We start from the raw sequence: 15,401 nt of genomic DNA, 5'->3' as shown, positions 1-15,401 counted from the left end.
CCAACTTAGAATTAGTAATGGCATATGTCAGTTCTTCTAAGTAGTGCAATTGCAGAAAATGATGACAAATTGGTATTTCTGGAACTTAAGAATAATGTTAATAGAGTTCAGAGCATCCTACCTCATTAACCGCAATACTTTGTGACCATTAATTTTTTTCCCTGATTCTGCAGTAAGAATTCAACATGTCATTAGAACATACTGAGTTTATTATGCCATATGTTGTCCTAGAACTTAATCATTAGTTCTTTAGTCATCACATTCCTATTAAAAAACAAAAATGTTTACAGGTCGTGGTTGAATTTACTGTTTTTTATGCACTTTGCAAGCTGTATGTTACTTTCAGAAATCTCAAAATGTTTGAGAAAGTATTAGGATGCTGAAGATACTCATTCATGAAGATTCATTTTACAGTTTGGCTTAGGTATAAAGGCTAGTGTGCTGAAGACCACTATGGTCAGTTGAGATGGATAGGCTCCTTTGATGGCTGTTCAGCTGAATACTGAACTTAGATGGTCTGAATTGCCTTGTGGAAGAAAATTGCCTTGTCTAATTTATCTTGCATTGCTTGTTTAATGCTGGGTTTTCCCTCAAATTTTGAAAGCATTTTTTGACACAAGGCATTTTTTCTATTTTTATCATTGTGATGCCAAAATTTTCCTGTTAATGCATTCACTGTCTCAGTCTCTTGGTAATGTACAGAGCCAGCTGGCATCACAGCAGAAAATACAGTGGCTGACATGCAAGGAGGCAGTGAGAGTAGCCTGTGTATGTGTGAATGCTTATCATGAGGCTAACACACACGTAAAAGACAAGGCCTGAAAGACAGATATGAAAAATTAGCAACTTGTGTTTTATTAGATTTTGTATTTTTCATGAAACACTTCATTTTCTCTCGCTATGAGAGCTGAGCCAAAAAAAAACCAACAAAAACAAACAAACAAAAAAAAACAGTTTTTGTCTCTATACAGTCTGTGAACAGTGGTTACTGTATTTTTAAAGGTGTTCTGTCTCAGGCGAAGCTACAATTGCTGTAAATGAAAAACATTACTGATGTTTTTCATTTACATTTTTCCTTTTTCTAATTTATAATGATAATTAAAAAAAATATCTCTCCATCATATTTGAAAAGTCCTGGCAGTTAGGTGAAGTCACTGGTGACTGGAAAAAGGGAAACATCACTCCCAGTTTTAAAAAGGAGGTGCCAGGGAACTGCAGACCAGTGAGCCTCACCTCTGTTCTTGGGAAAATCATGGAAAAGATCCTCCTGGAGGCAATGTCAAGGCACATGCGAGACAAGGAGGCGATCTGAAACAGCCAGCATGGCTTCACCAAGGGCAAATTGTGCCTGCCCAATCTGGTGGCCTTCTGTGATGGAGTGACTGCATCAGTTAACAAGGGAAGACCAACCAATGTCATCTACCTGGACTTCTGCAAGGACTTTGACGTGGTCCCATATGACGTCCTGGTCTCCAAATTGGAGAGAGATGGATTTGAAGGGTGGACTATTCAGCGGATAAGGAATTGGCTTGAAGGCCGCACCCAGAAAGTGGTGGTCTACTGGCTCTACATCCAAGTGGAAGCCAGTGACAAGTGGTGTTTCTTAGGGTTCTGTCCTGGGACCGGTACTGTTTAATATCTTTATCAGTCACATAGATGATGGGATCATGTGTGCCCTCAGCAAGTTTGCATGTAACACTAAGCTGAGTGGTGCAGTTGATACAACAGAAGGAAGGGATACTATCCAAAGGGACCTGGACAAGCTTGAGAATTGGGCCCATGTGAACCTAATGAGATTCAGCAAGTGTGAGTGCAAAGTGTTGCACATGGGTTGGGGCAATCCCAGATATGAGTACAGACTGGAAGAAGAACACATTGAGAGCAGCCCTGCAGAGAAAGACTGGGGAGTTCTAGAGGATGAAAAGCTTGATATGAGCCGGCAGTGCACTCTTGCAGCCCAGAAAGCCAACTGTATCCTGGGCTGCATCAACAGAGAGGTGGCCAGCAAATCGAGAGAGGTGATTGTCCCCATCTGCTCTGCCTTTGTGAGGCCTCACTTGGAGTGCTGTGTCCAGATCTGGGGCTCCCAGCACAAGAAGGATCTGGATCTGTCAGAAGGGGTCTGGAGGAGGACCGCAAAGATGATCAGAGAGCTGGAGCAACTCTCTTATGAAGAAGAAAGGCTGAGAGAGCTGGGGATGTTCAACCTGAAGAAGAGAAGGCTCAGGGGAGACCTCACTGCAGCTTTTCAATACTTGACGGGGACTTATGAAGAAGATGAAGAGCAACTTTTTGCTCAATCAGGACAAGGGGGAATAGTTTTAAACTAAACGATGATAGAATTAGATTAAATATAAGAAAGAAATTCTTCACTCAGAGGGTGGTGAGGCACTGGAACAGGTTTTCCAGATAAGTTGCGGAAGCCCCATCCCTGGAGGTGTTCAAGACCAAGCTGGACGAGGCTCTGGGCAGCCTCATCTAGTGGGTGGCATCCCTGCCTGTGGCTGGGGGGCTGGAACTAGATGATCTTTAAGGCTCCTTCCAACCCAAACCATTCTATGATTCTATGATAAGTAAGAAGACATTCCTAATTGTAGTTTTACTGAAAGCTGAAGTCTTGTGTGAAAGACAGTAGAAGAAATCTCCAGGAAAATATGTCTAACTTAATAAATTAAAGGACCCAGTTCTGGAATCTGGTGAAGACTCACAGATTAAATTAAACCAGAGGTAATTTAGGAGTTAAGACTTAACAAGATCATATCTCTTACAGTGCAAAAGATCTATGGCATGATAAATTCGGGTGGTTCCTTATGTGAGTCTGAGAAATTCATAATATTCTGCCTGCCATAAACATACAATTTTCCTAAGTAGAGAGAAATAGGGCCCACTCCCATCTTGCTCAAGGGTCTAATACTTACTTTAAGCACATCCCACACAAGTAAAGAGAAGACAGCAAATGTCTGACAGAAGAAGGAAGCTAATGCTGCCACACTTAGAAGTATACTTGTCTCATCTGATAATTGCATTTGTTTCTTGTTCTTAGGAATACGGAATGAATAAAAAACAATTGAGAGATTGGACCCAGTGTTAAGACATTGAAATATACAATATCTTGATACATAAAAATATAATCACAAGACTTTTTATCGATGACATTATGGTATTTTTTTTTGAAAATTAATCCACCAAATTACCAACCAATCTACCAAAACACAACTTCTGTAGTCTTAAGTACAGATTAATATTTTGCTGTTACCTTGAAAATTAATCCACCAAATTACCAACCAATCTACCAAAACACAACTTCTGTAATCTTAAGTACAGATTAATATTTTGCTGTTACCTCTTTAATTTGGTAGTTGTTACTAGTACTGTGCACAATAATTCTGAATTTTGTGTTCTTTTTTTCCTGATTTTCACATGTATTTCTTGAAAATCAGTGGAGTGGGTCGAAACTGGGGCTGGGCTTCTGCAGGAAGCAGCATCCTTGCTGAGTTTGGTACTCTACATATGGAATTTGTCCACCTCAGCTATTTGACAGGGGACCCTGTGTATTACAACAAGGTAGGTCTCAAATTAATTTTTTATTAATCATACAGCTGTCTTTTTTACTGTTTCAGCATAAATTACATTAAAGGAAAGTGCCTCCCATATTGCATTTTGTAATGGATTATGTTCTATCTGCATTCTTGCTAGCAAGTAAAATCTTTTGTACATGTATTTCTATTACCAAATAGGTGACTTTTTAGAATTTGTGACAACAGAAGATTTTTTATTTGTTTCAACATGCATTTAAAAATCACATTTTTAAAAGATGTTTATGTATCAAACCTTTAAAAACAAAACAGAAAGACCTCAAGAAAGCTTCCAGGATGAGATTAAGAAAACTTCTGAAAAAAAAATCTAGATTTATCAATATGCAGAGAGTTGGTGAAAGTTGTTAGTGGTGATACTGATTCTTGATTTAATTTAGGTCATGCACATTCGGAAGTTACTTCAAAAAATGGATCGTCCTAATGGACTTTATCCAAATTATTTGAATCCAAGAACAGGCCGATGGGGTCAGCGTAAGTATTCTTATTTTATTCATACGTAATTAAAGCTCTGCTTCTTTCTTTGGTGCTGAGTTGGAGATCAGAAAATTTATTCTCAAGGGCATGAGCAGCACTGCTTGAAAATATGAAATCTAAAAGAATTACTTAGAATTTAGATTTCCCGAAACCAACTTCTGCCAATCATTCTCTCAGAAATCATGCGACTCATTTTTATGGTATGTTCTGAAGGCAGCTTCCTACCAAATCCAGTGCATATCTTTTACTTCTGTCAGTCAGTAAAATCTTTGGTAATAAAGAACGAGACAGAAAAACAGTTCCTCATTTTGATTTTGTTCCTGTTTTTTATCTGCAGCCATCTGGTTAGTGGATTACTGTTTGCAGGAGTAGTGTAAGATACTGTTTATAGGTGACTAATTATGCATGTTTGTTCTGGTTAAATTTGAAGTCTTACATCTGGTTAAATATACTTATTATATTTAATATAATATATATTTCACCTGGGAAAAGTATATTTACATATATATATACGCACATATATACTTTCACCTGGTATTAGGGACTGCAATTTTTAAGGATCATTGTGCTTCTTAGTGACATGTGAAATGACATAGAATCATAGAATACCCTGACTTAGAAGGGACCCACAGGGATGATTAAGTCCAACTCCTGGCTCCAAAAAGAACTACCTAAAAATCAAACCATGTATCTGAAAGCATTGTCCAAATGCTTCTTCAACATTGCTTCTAGCAGGCTTGGTGCCATTACCATTGCCCTGGGGAATCTATTGCAGTGACGGACCACCCTCAGTGAAGAACCTTTTCCTAATATCCAACCTGAACATTTTCTGATGCAGCTTTATGCTGTTCCTTCAGATCCTATTGCAAGTAACCAGCACCTCCCCTTTTCTCCTTGTTGTGAAGAAACTACAGCTTCCTGAACATTTCTGTAGATCCTGCTGTTACCTATGTGTGTCTCATTAAAACAAAGCAGAATAGCTTTGGGATGAAAATTTAAAAAATGTATTTTCTTTTGTTGACAATCTAAGTGGAGAGGGAAAACACGAAGACACACACACAACCCTGATTCCTTTTCTTGAAGTGGTTCTTCTAAGAAATGTTGAATGTTTTAGTGCTTTCATAGTGTACGTGATGAAGATAGTTCTTTTTCTTCAAGGCTTCTATTCCTTCATCTTTTACGAATGCAAGTTCATTTAGGAAAAACAAGAAAGATGGTCTATTTTTGTCCTGTTTGACATCATTGACAGGCTTTGGTGATTTCAGTGTCTGGCTGTAAATATCCAGCAGAACATGTTCTGGCTTGCAAATTGAGAATTTGGTTCTGACTTTGAGTCTGGAATATGAGGGAAATGAATGCAGCTGTCATTGCAGTGACTTTGAAAAGAGTTGTCTAATTAGATCAGTAAGACCAAAATTCTCTTCAAAGAGTGCAAGTGAATAGGGCCACCTTTTGAGATGGGTGCCTGGATTAATGAGATAAATCCTTCAGACAAATTTAGGCTTACAAATGCATCCGAAAAAAAAAGGGGGCGAGTACATACATTCATCTATAATTTATTAAAAAGTCAACTTGTTTGTTCTGAAATATTTTTTTATATTGCTTTTTCTATTCCTAACCAATTGCTTTTACTACTTTCAACAAAGGTAGTATAATGTGGCATATTACCAGGATTCTACAGGGGCTTTTTATTGGTTTTAGTAATAATACTATTGCTATTAGCAACTCTGGAGAAGGAAATAATAAATAAACATACAGTGGAAGTTTTAACTTGTCAAAGCTTGATGAAGCTCTTAACATAACTTTTTAAATGAATTTTGAAAGATTATACATTTGAAAGTAGAATTTAGGATTGCAGATTAAGACTTAAGTTTTTAAGATGAAAAGAACTACACCTTTATAGAGCACTTAATATTTTTGTGCTGCTTACTAACCACAAACTTACTTCCTGGAGTTTGTTTTGGATTTTTTCCCCCCAAGGCACATAGGGCACCTAATGCTGATACAGAGCTTCTAGGACTGTTTCTAACATTTCATCAATGTAGCATTTATAAACTTATCTTGGAAAGGTTTGTGAGGACAAGAGAGCAAGAATCCATAATTTTTTATTTTTTTTTTTACTTGCCACAAAACAGGATGGGACAATGAGAAACTGTCTTTGTTGTAGCCCTGAGAGATAATTCATTAGTGAATTCATTTGCAGAAATTTAAGAATGTGAATTCGAGTAACAATGCATAAATGCTGAAACATTGGACTTATGAGCTGGAACAGCTGAGGCTTAGACAGAAATTCCTTCCTTCTGATTCCCTTGCAGAGGTCATATCCTGCATCACAAAAGTCAGTTAAGTAAGGGTGATACCCTCATGCACTAAATCTCACTTCCCTAGAGGACTCTTGTCAGAGTCCATGATATTGTTACTGACCTATTCATATTGTTGGTATTAAGAATGAAAAAAGCTTTTATATCTTCCTCAGAAGATAATTTCAAAGAACATTGTGTTTTGCTTGTTATATACTTTAGTACTGGAAATACAGAGACAGTGGAAAGAGCACCAAAGCATAACTTGTCTTTCAGCTTCTGGAAAAGCAGCCAAGCATCCCTGTTTTTTTCTCTTTTTTTCTTTTTTTTTTTCCTGTGACCTTTAGTCTGATGCAACTTTTATCTTGTACAAACTACTTTCTACAGACAGTTTCTGAAAATTATTTCAGAACTCTATTGGCCTAGATACATGTAACTCTTGGCTCTGACCTTTCTGGATTTCTTCAGTTTTGTTTGTTAGTTTGTTTGTTGTTTAGTTTTACTAGTTTTTTTGCTTTTTTGTTTTTTTCCTTTTAACATCTTTTCTCCTCCTCAGGCTTGGCTCAGTTCTAGTTAGGTTTTCTGTTAATCTGTACAGTGTTCCAACTAAGTCAAAAGTGGTGTGAAATAAGTAAAATAAATCCATCAAATAGACTATTGAGGAAGTATGGGATTTTGCTGAAACATAGCATCATTCTCGTGGTGGCTATGTTTTGTATTTCTGTACCAGTCATGCTGATAGTGGATGTACTCTGGTCGTGGGTGCTTTTATTTTAAGTAATAAAAATACCTGCGGTGTGCCAGTTACTGCCAGTTGATTATCCAGAGAGTATTAAACAAAATTATATGATGGAAGAATCTGTTTGAGTAAAGTTTTCTCATCGTTATGTTTTGTCTTTACAACTAGCTTGTAAAATATTTGAAAAAATAAAAGTATATATGATTTGATTAGAAGGAATACTGAATAGATACACTTCTGTTGTTTTTCTGTTTAATTCTGTTCTAACAGGCTGATAGGTAAACTTAAATAATTAGAACCAATTCTTGTTGCAAGACAGATTTATGGAAAAAAGAGAAACCTCAAACATTTTCAGTAACCTTGGTGTGGCCCTGTAGGCTTTGAGCTGTATGTATCTCTACTTTCAACATGAATTTTGTGGAAAGAACAGTATTTTGATATCTTCTCAGAGGTATTTACACAAGCAGCCTAGCCTCATTTTATGTGTTTAAAAACAACAACAAACAACAATAAAAAACCAGCAAGGATTGCATCTACTTTATTTGAGTTTCAGTCCCAAGTATTAAATTTTAGCATGAGCAATTAATGTGCCTTTGAAATGTCCCAGTTAGAAACCTTTATTTCCTTTTTCCTCTTTAGTCCAGAGAACTGGAGCTGTGCAGATGTGTGATACCACATAAAAGCATGGTTTTAAGCCCCTTTCCATTGCAGACAGAAGAGTTCTGCACATTGATATCTAAGATTTGTTTGAAGTAACTTCTCAGCACATGTAAGATCTCAAAACCTACTGCCTTTCTTCAGTACCTAAATGATACATTGTCCATCAGAACCTTGCATTAAGTGGATTTAATTCACAAATATGAAGTTTTTATCTCCGCTGCTGGTATAGGGAAATTAGAGTAATAAAATTCAGTGCAAGTTTGTATGGAAGGGGAATGTGATATTTGTTTTGAAAATCATAAAGCAAGCTGATTTTTACCTACACACTTTCACTCTCTTATAAATTTAATTCACTGTTACTGAAAGGTACCAAGACATGGCTGTGTTGTCTGGACTCAAAGGACAAGGCTTTCCAGCCTTCTTCACTTATCTAGTGTTCTTGAATGACAGTGATGAGCTAGTTTTTGGGCAGATTTTTTGGGTCTAGGGATCAGCAATTGCTACAGATTCTTTCTTTTCCTCAGAGACTTTCTGATTTATCCCTCCATAGATCTTGGCCATGTTGCTGTGTCTTGTCTGTTTTTCCTCATTTAAATGTGTTTAAAATGTATGTCCATGGTCTGTTCTCTTGTTGGGGCTAGGGGAAGGGGAGTGGTGCACGTGATGTGCTGCAACCTTGTCACCATCCTTCTAACATCAGGATGCGGGGTCTTCTGCTGATGAGTCATTGTGCTGTGGTTTGATTTATCAGAGTGCAGGCTTTTTGGTCTTGATAAAAGCAGCACACTCCTCAATTTCATTGCTTGGGAATGGTGCTCTAGGGGCAGTGTCCTGAGACAGGCCATCCTTTTAGCTCATTGTTCTGGTTGCTTCTTGTGGTGCTCATGAAGACATTCATTTTTATTTGTATTTCACTCATGCCAGTCAATGTTTGTTTTTTTTTGCAAATACGTAAAAATATATAATCAGTAAAGTAAGTTACCAGTCAATTATTAATTATTGTTTCACCAAGGACATGATGATGGCTTCCAGGTTCTTAACAAGTTGGAAAGATAAGTAGAGCCATATAGTGTCACATAAATCCAATCTATAGACATGTCTTTTTAATGTTTACATTTTTATTAATAAAGATTTCCATATGTATTTAATGCATTTTATTTTGCACTTTTAGAACAGCTCTGGTGACAGATTCCCTTCTTTTTTTTTTTCTGCCTATCTCATGCAGCAGTAGTCATCAGGGTCCAGAGCCTCTGCAGGCAGTTCTGCAGCGAGGACTGCCATTCCATTCCATTGTTTTTTTTGTTTGTTTTGTTTTGTTTTTTCCATTTGAATGCCATAAAACCCAATCCTAAAAACTGCTGGGTGAATGGCTTTCTAGTCATTGCTTCGTCTCTGCTTTCCAGTGGAACTGCTTTGAAAGGTAGCAGTGCGTAACTGGGGCTTTAGTGCTGTGTAGCAGGAGTTCATTATACCCAGGAGGAGGAAAACGATATCAGGTGTAGGCTAAATATTTGTGTATAAGCTTATAACGTGCAGGTATTATTACAGCATGAGTGGCATGACAGACAGCTTTTAATGGGTTCAGCTCAGGATTTGTCATCTCACTGGGGCTTTTGCTAGAAAACAAAGCTGTAATGCCCACAGGAATGTTGACAGATTCGATTTTTAATTATGGACTAATGTGATGGTCCAGTGGATGCAAGTGATTTACACTACTTCTGTCTTGGAGTTCCAGTTTCTGTAAAACTTGAAATAAAAATAGCTGGCAAGAAGCATGTTTTAACTTCTCATGTTAATGTACAGTTAACTTTGTTAGATTTACTTTTCACTTGGTGAGCAATTTGTTTGGTGTAAGCATCAGAACATCACACAGTGAATTTGGATTATTTTCAATGAAAATGACAGTACTTTCTCAAGAAGCCTGCTATGCAGATATAATGACTAAAATTTTGATTAAATATAAGAGATTTCAGAATTATGGAAATTACTCTGTAGTGAAGAACTTTTTTCCTAAAATGAAAATGAAATGTTGAGAAAATTTAATTCTAATATACATTTGCAAGCAAGTTAGATGTGAATACCAAATAAAACAGCAATAACAATGATATTGCCACTCTGCATGTTATTGCCAAGTTAGGAAATGCTATTTGTATTTGCACATTTCTGTAAATTGGGCATTCTTCCTTTCTACTTTTCAATACAGAGAATAAAATATTGCATTTCATCTGCTTCCAAAATCTCTTGCAAAGATGTTACTGAAGGGGAACGCAAATCACTCTGGATTCATATCTCAGTTCCTAGAACTGGTCTATCTGTAGAGTTACCTGCATTTATTATTTAAGAAAGTAGTGTCAGTTTAACTAAAGGCATTTTTTAGACTATATATGGTTTCCCTATGCATGCAAGTAACAAAAATACTTATTCTATGTTAGCCTTCTGTGTTTATTCACCTTAATGACATATGAGCACATAAACAAATTACTGTAAAGTAAGCTGGTGTGTACATTTACAGTGCATGAGCTGAACTCTGCTATTAGGAATGTAATGGCAGGTGCTGAAATTACCAGCACCGATGTGACGAATAGTCAGATTGTGGTCTGCTTTGCAGTGCTTTGTTCATGTATCATTACCTAAGACAAGCCCTTTTAGACAAATCTCCAAGTGGACCAAGTTAAAAGTCTGATGAGGGGCACTCTGGCAGCTGGTTTACAAGGACTGCTAACAATGTGGTATCAGACCACATATGTTTATTTAATATACTAAGTTTAAATACCTTGTTTCCTGTACAAAGTGATATCTATCCTATGAAGACAAGTAAGAGGATTCACATAGGTATATAACCCGCCTTGTTACACATGGTACCTTAGCACCTTCTGGTGATTTTCTCACTTTCTTGCAGTTCTCTGCGGCTGTACTGCAGAATAAGTTGAGGCTTACCCAGTGTGTCTGACTGGGAAAAATTTATATCTGTTTCCCAGTTGTTTGTGCTGTAGACTGTCCCTTAAATAAACCAAAACAAATGTCTTTGTGGATGTGCGTATTTCAATTTAAGTAGTGGTCTTTCATTTGCAAAATAAATGCTTAAATTAAACCAAAACAAGCAGTTTTAGTATTAAACTTTATTTAGAGAAGGCTTCCATGGATTTAATTGAATTGGATTAGATTTACATTTTCTTTAAAACAGTGCATTTTTCATATGTAGGAAAAGTCATAAAAACAATTTTAAATTACCTTCATTAAATCAGTGCAAATAGTGGGCCCTAAATTTTTATGCCTGCTTGTACAGATGGATTTAGACTAATGCTCTTGAGTTGAGCTAGGTAATTAATTGAACTGCTTCATTTAAACTCTTGCAGGTATTAGACAAACGAAGAATAATACACCCAATCTATTTTCATTTGTGATATGAAATTGTGTCAAATATATGGCACCATCTGTGTATATTTCTTTGTCAGTATTTAAAAGAAAAATTAAAAAAAAATCTGAAATAAATGTTTATAATACACTTTATTAAAGATGTTAAGAAAGTCACTGCATCTAGCAGACTCTTGGACCTGGGGATTGCTCCTTCGTAGCTGTTGATGCCCAGCCCTGTGCATTTTGAGACCCAGGAGGTATCTCTGTCTCAGTCCGGTGGATGTGACTGCTGCTGTTACAATGTGCAGGTTGGCCCAGCAGTGAGGCTTAGCATGTATCCTAAAGAGGTGCACACATAATCTAAGAGGACACTAACATGGCCACCCACACAGACTACCACTGACAGAGCATGGCATTTGTGGCATCCGCATGTAATACTCACATAAAAGATGAGTACTGGTAGCCAGGTCTTGTTCATCCTCCTCATGTTTGTGGCCAAATACGTGCATGCACTTACACTCTCTTCTCCCAGGCAACCCTCACACTGAGGAATCTTTCAAAAATTAACATACTTAATTACCTAATACCTGTGCTTGGACCCTGGACCCCTTATCCAGGCATCAGCTTAGACTTGGTCTTGGTCTTGGGTCTTTCCAGATGCAGGTCTCCTACTCACCATCCTGTCCACCTTGAGGTTTGTTAATGAATTCCATGTACAGACATGCACTGAGGATTAAATTAACTGGGAAAAATAAACACAGGTAGGTCTTCCCATTTGTTGACACATAGACCTAGGGCCCTGTGACATTCTTTTTTCTCCACTTGCTGCAACCTGCAGCTCCATTCTCCAGTTGCTGTCACTCTGACCTTGCAACATGCATCCCACTCTCTCCAGTTACTGTCAACACAGACCTCTCTTGCATGCCGGTCTCTCCAGTTGCTGGCACCTAGACCTGCAGGCTCTGTGATCCATGGCTTCTCCAGTTGCTGATGTTTACACCATGCAGCACTCACACATGGGATAATTAGTGAGATTAGACACAAGAAATAGTAAAGAAAAGGATTTAATAAAAAGAGAGTGACGGACTGTTGAGTGGGTGCAGGGCTCAGGAAAGCAAGCATATTGATAGGCAACCCGTTTACATGCAGCCAGGCCCGTTTAACCGACCTGATCTCCATTTTTTCCTTGCTTGTTCCTCCCCAGTCCTCCCTGATTTTTTCCTTTTTCTGCCTTTAGCCCTTCCCCTAAAATCCAGTTGTAAGTTTTACATAAAGTCAGAGGCCCCTTCAGCTGTCCCATAGATCTATTTTGACAGTTCTAGAGGTTCCCTCAAATATCTCATAATATTCATGATGATCGTGTTTCCCCGTTCTTATCAGCAATGACATTCAGGTTGACTCTCTAGGGATGTATATGAGCAGGTCCTTTATCGACCCATCAATCAGGAGCTGAAGAGTTCTGGTCTTTGTTATTGTCTGTTACCACCAGCTTGTTAATGTCTATGTGTTTAATTTATCAATTTCCTGGTTTGATATTTCTTTTATACTGAATAGTCCTTAACCAGATAACTTGACAAAGAAGATGCTTTCACATTGTGCATAACCCCACATGTCAGAGTAGGGAAGGATTAATTAAATGAATGATATGTCTTGGCAGGGTGAGCTCTATTTAAAATATGAGTGACTCTGTTGAGTGCAAACTTTAAAAGGTGCTGCAGAGATTGAGAAGTAAGTCACTGCCTGGGTTTCTATTATCTGGACTGTTAAAACTAAGCAAGAAACCCTTTCTGTCAGTATTTACATCTACTTTTGCAAGGTAAAAGCCCTGCAAATTGCTAGGTGAAATGAATAATACTGAAGAACGAAGTAGTCTTTCAAAAGATGAAAGGAATATTGAAAATAATTTAGAAACCTAAAAATATTTTTATGGCATAAATTAACAGGTTGATTAGTTATGGGTAGTGAGAAAGATGCTAATATTAGAAAACTCTTCTCTTTGGCAACTGAAGCTGTTAGTGTTCTCCTTTACCATGAAGATATTTTGCATTTTTTTCTACTCTTCCTTTTTTTTCTTCTTTTTTTAAATTTACTAGATGCCTTTTTTAGCAGAGGTGGTCTCTCAAGTTATATCTGTTAATACAGGTATAATACACATTAAAAATGTGCTATATACAAAAGTAAGAAACCAGAAATGCCAAGAATAGTGGAAAAAACAAATTATGAAATATAATGTCAAGCCCCATCAAAACATCCATAACCTTAAAGGAAATTAACAGAATTGTGTCAAGTAGGCCTGTATTTTCAGAAAACAAACAAACAAAAAAGTATTTTGCAAAACATTTTCAGTTTGGGCTGGTGGACAGTAGTCTGTTTTAATTTTGTTTTAATTCTTGGGTGATTTTCTCCCCTTTAGTGCAAGGAAAAGATTTTCTCTCTCAAGTACAAATGATGCAGGATTAAAATAATTAATTTTATTTATTGTAGAAGTAGTTCCCAGCTTGACTTCATTTTTGCACATTTATATGATTCAACAAGTAGATTTCATTTGTGATTTGTTCTTGAAACGTCAGTTATATAACTGGAGATATGCCATATATTTAATGGTTAGTTTGGGGATTGGATACAGGCATTTATTGTTTTTTGGTAGTGGTGGTTTTGTTCTTTAAATCTGATTTCAGTTCAGTACATTATGAACAAATGAAGATAACAACATGATTTCTAGACCTCCAATAGCAGGCTCCTCATCACTGCAGATAAGAAGGTGGGGATGGTTCTCTGCTGTTTAGTTTTCTGTGCTATCCTGGCAGATTTCCTTAATTTTTCTTTCAAAAATATCCTGGTTTGTTCTGCATTTAGGAATATGCATGTGTTTTGAATATAAAATAATCCATGTAACCTCTGATGGGGAATTCCCCTTGCCCTTTTGCTTTGTAAACATATACAAATGTAATTAACAGTGCTTCAAGAAAAGGCTCTATTCAAATCTGATTATTCAGTAGAAGCTAAGAACAAGTTAATCTGTTAAAACTTTGTTTTAATGAAATACAGCAGAGCAGTGCATTACAGGGAATATGTTTTTATAAATCTGCAAGGTTAAGACATTTTGCTGGTCTGTTCATCAAGATACTGAAAAAGCTAAACAAATAGAAGCTTTGTTTGGTGTGTTTAAGATTCTAGTGTTATTGGAAGGTTAAACATTTATATGAATTATGCATTTGAAAGGGTGTGTGTATAAAGAATTCCTAAAGATAGGATTCAGATATGGTGTAACTTGAGTTTTGAAAGTGCTTGCATAAACTGATGTGGAAAGAAATGAGTATTTTATTTTGCTGTACCACCAAACTACACTTTTATACCATGATATTGATGGGGAGTGCATCAATATCTAGAATTTGAAGTCAGTCTTCTAACAGCTTTAACATTTGTTTTCCTCACTGTAAAGCCAGTAAATTAGCCTGTATGAACAGAATCCAACATGTATTAGGGTACTACCTGATATTCTTGAGGAGTTTAAATTGTTGACCTTGAAGACAGCTAATTTAAAATGATTGGGGACTAAAAGTGCATCCTTTGATACAAGCTCTGTAAGCTTTTAAAGTCTGAGCTCCTGTGGAATCTTATATTTCTTTAGTAATTGATTTTTGTACCAGAGTCTTTGGATATCTAAACTGTATTTGTCAACCATTTTTAACTCATTAATTTCCTATGAAAGGAAAGTCTGTGAAAATCCAATTGCAAACTTTTTACAGCCATATTACAGTTACATGTTTTGATTTTATTCCTTCTGTATCATTTAAATGTTGGAGGCTGTGCAACTACTTGTTTATAATTAGATCAATGTTGTTCTCTGGACCAATAATAGATTTCAGATGACACATAATCGTCCATTTCTTCTGTCTTCAACATGTGAGATTTTACATTCTGGACTATATGGTGAGATGTACCTTCTGGTGGTCATGTGAGAAAAGCTTCCAATTTGGTGACATGCAGAGGAGAGGGTCTATACTTTTACTCTCCGGATGGAGAATGCATCATCCTGCTGGGTTCTTTTAATCATAAAGTTCTGTTAGGAGTTGGACTGTTCTGGAGCAACAAGGTAAAATACCCCCTCATCTTGGAGATCTAAGTGAAGACATTGATCTGTGATTGCAAATCACTCTGTAGCATTTTTTTGCTGATGTGGTCAAAAATAAGAGAGGCATGGTGATGAATGTAGTGCAAATGTAGAGTGCTGTAGCTCGGTCTCAGTCTGTACTCCACTGTTGAGTAAGCCTT

General features: G+C 36.9%; 1 protein-coding gene across 1 annotated transcript in view; it reads left to right on the top strand.

The window, feature by feature from the left end:
* MAN1A2 (mannosidase alpha class 1A member 2) overlaps nucleotides 1–15,401 on the top strand; it is a 110,684-nt gene that overhangs the window by 59,068 nt on the left and 36,215 nt on the right. Inside the window, exons 6-7 of the mRNA XM_040572601.1 lie at nucleotides 3,441–3,564; nucleotides 3,974–4,067. Of these exons, the coding sequence (XP_040428535.1) occupies nucleotides 3,441–3,564; nucleotides 3,974–4,067 (218 nt within the window). The remainder of the gene's footprint in view (nucleotides 1–3,440; nucleotides 3,565–3,973; nucleotides 4,068–15,401) is intronic.

The sequence above is a fragment of the Cygnus olor genome, chromosome 1, assembly GCF_009769625.2.
Source record: "Cygnus olor isolate bCygOlo1 chromosome 1, bCygOlo1.pri.v2, whole genome shotgun sequence".
Lineage (NCBI taxonomy): Eukaryota > Metazoa > Chordata > Aves > Anseriformes > Anatidae > Cygnus > Cygnus olor.
This window is presented reverse-complemented; position numbering and strand designations above follow the sequence as displayed.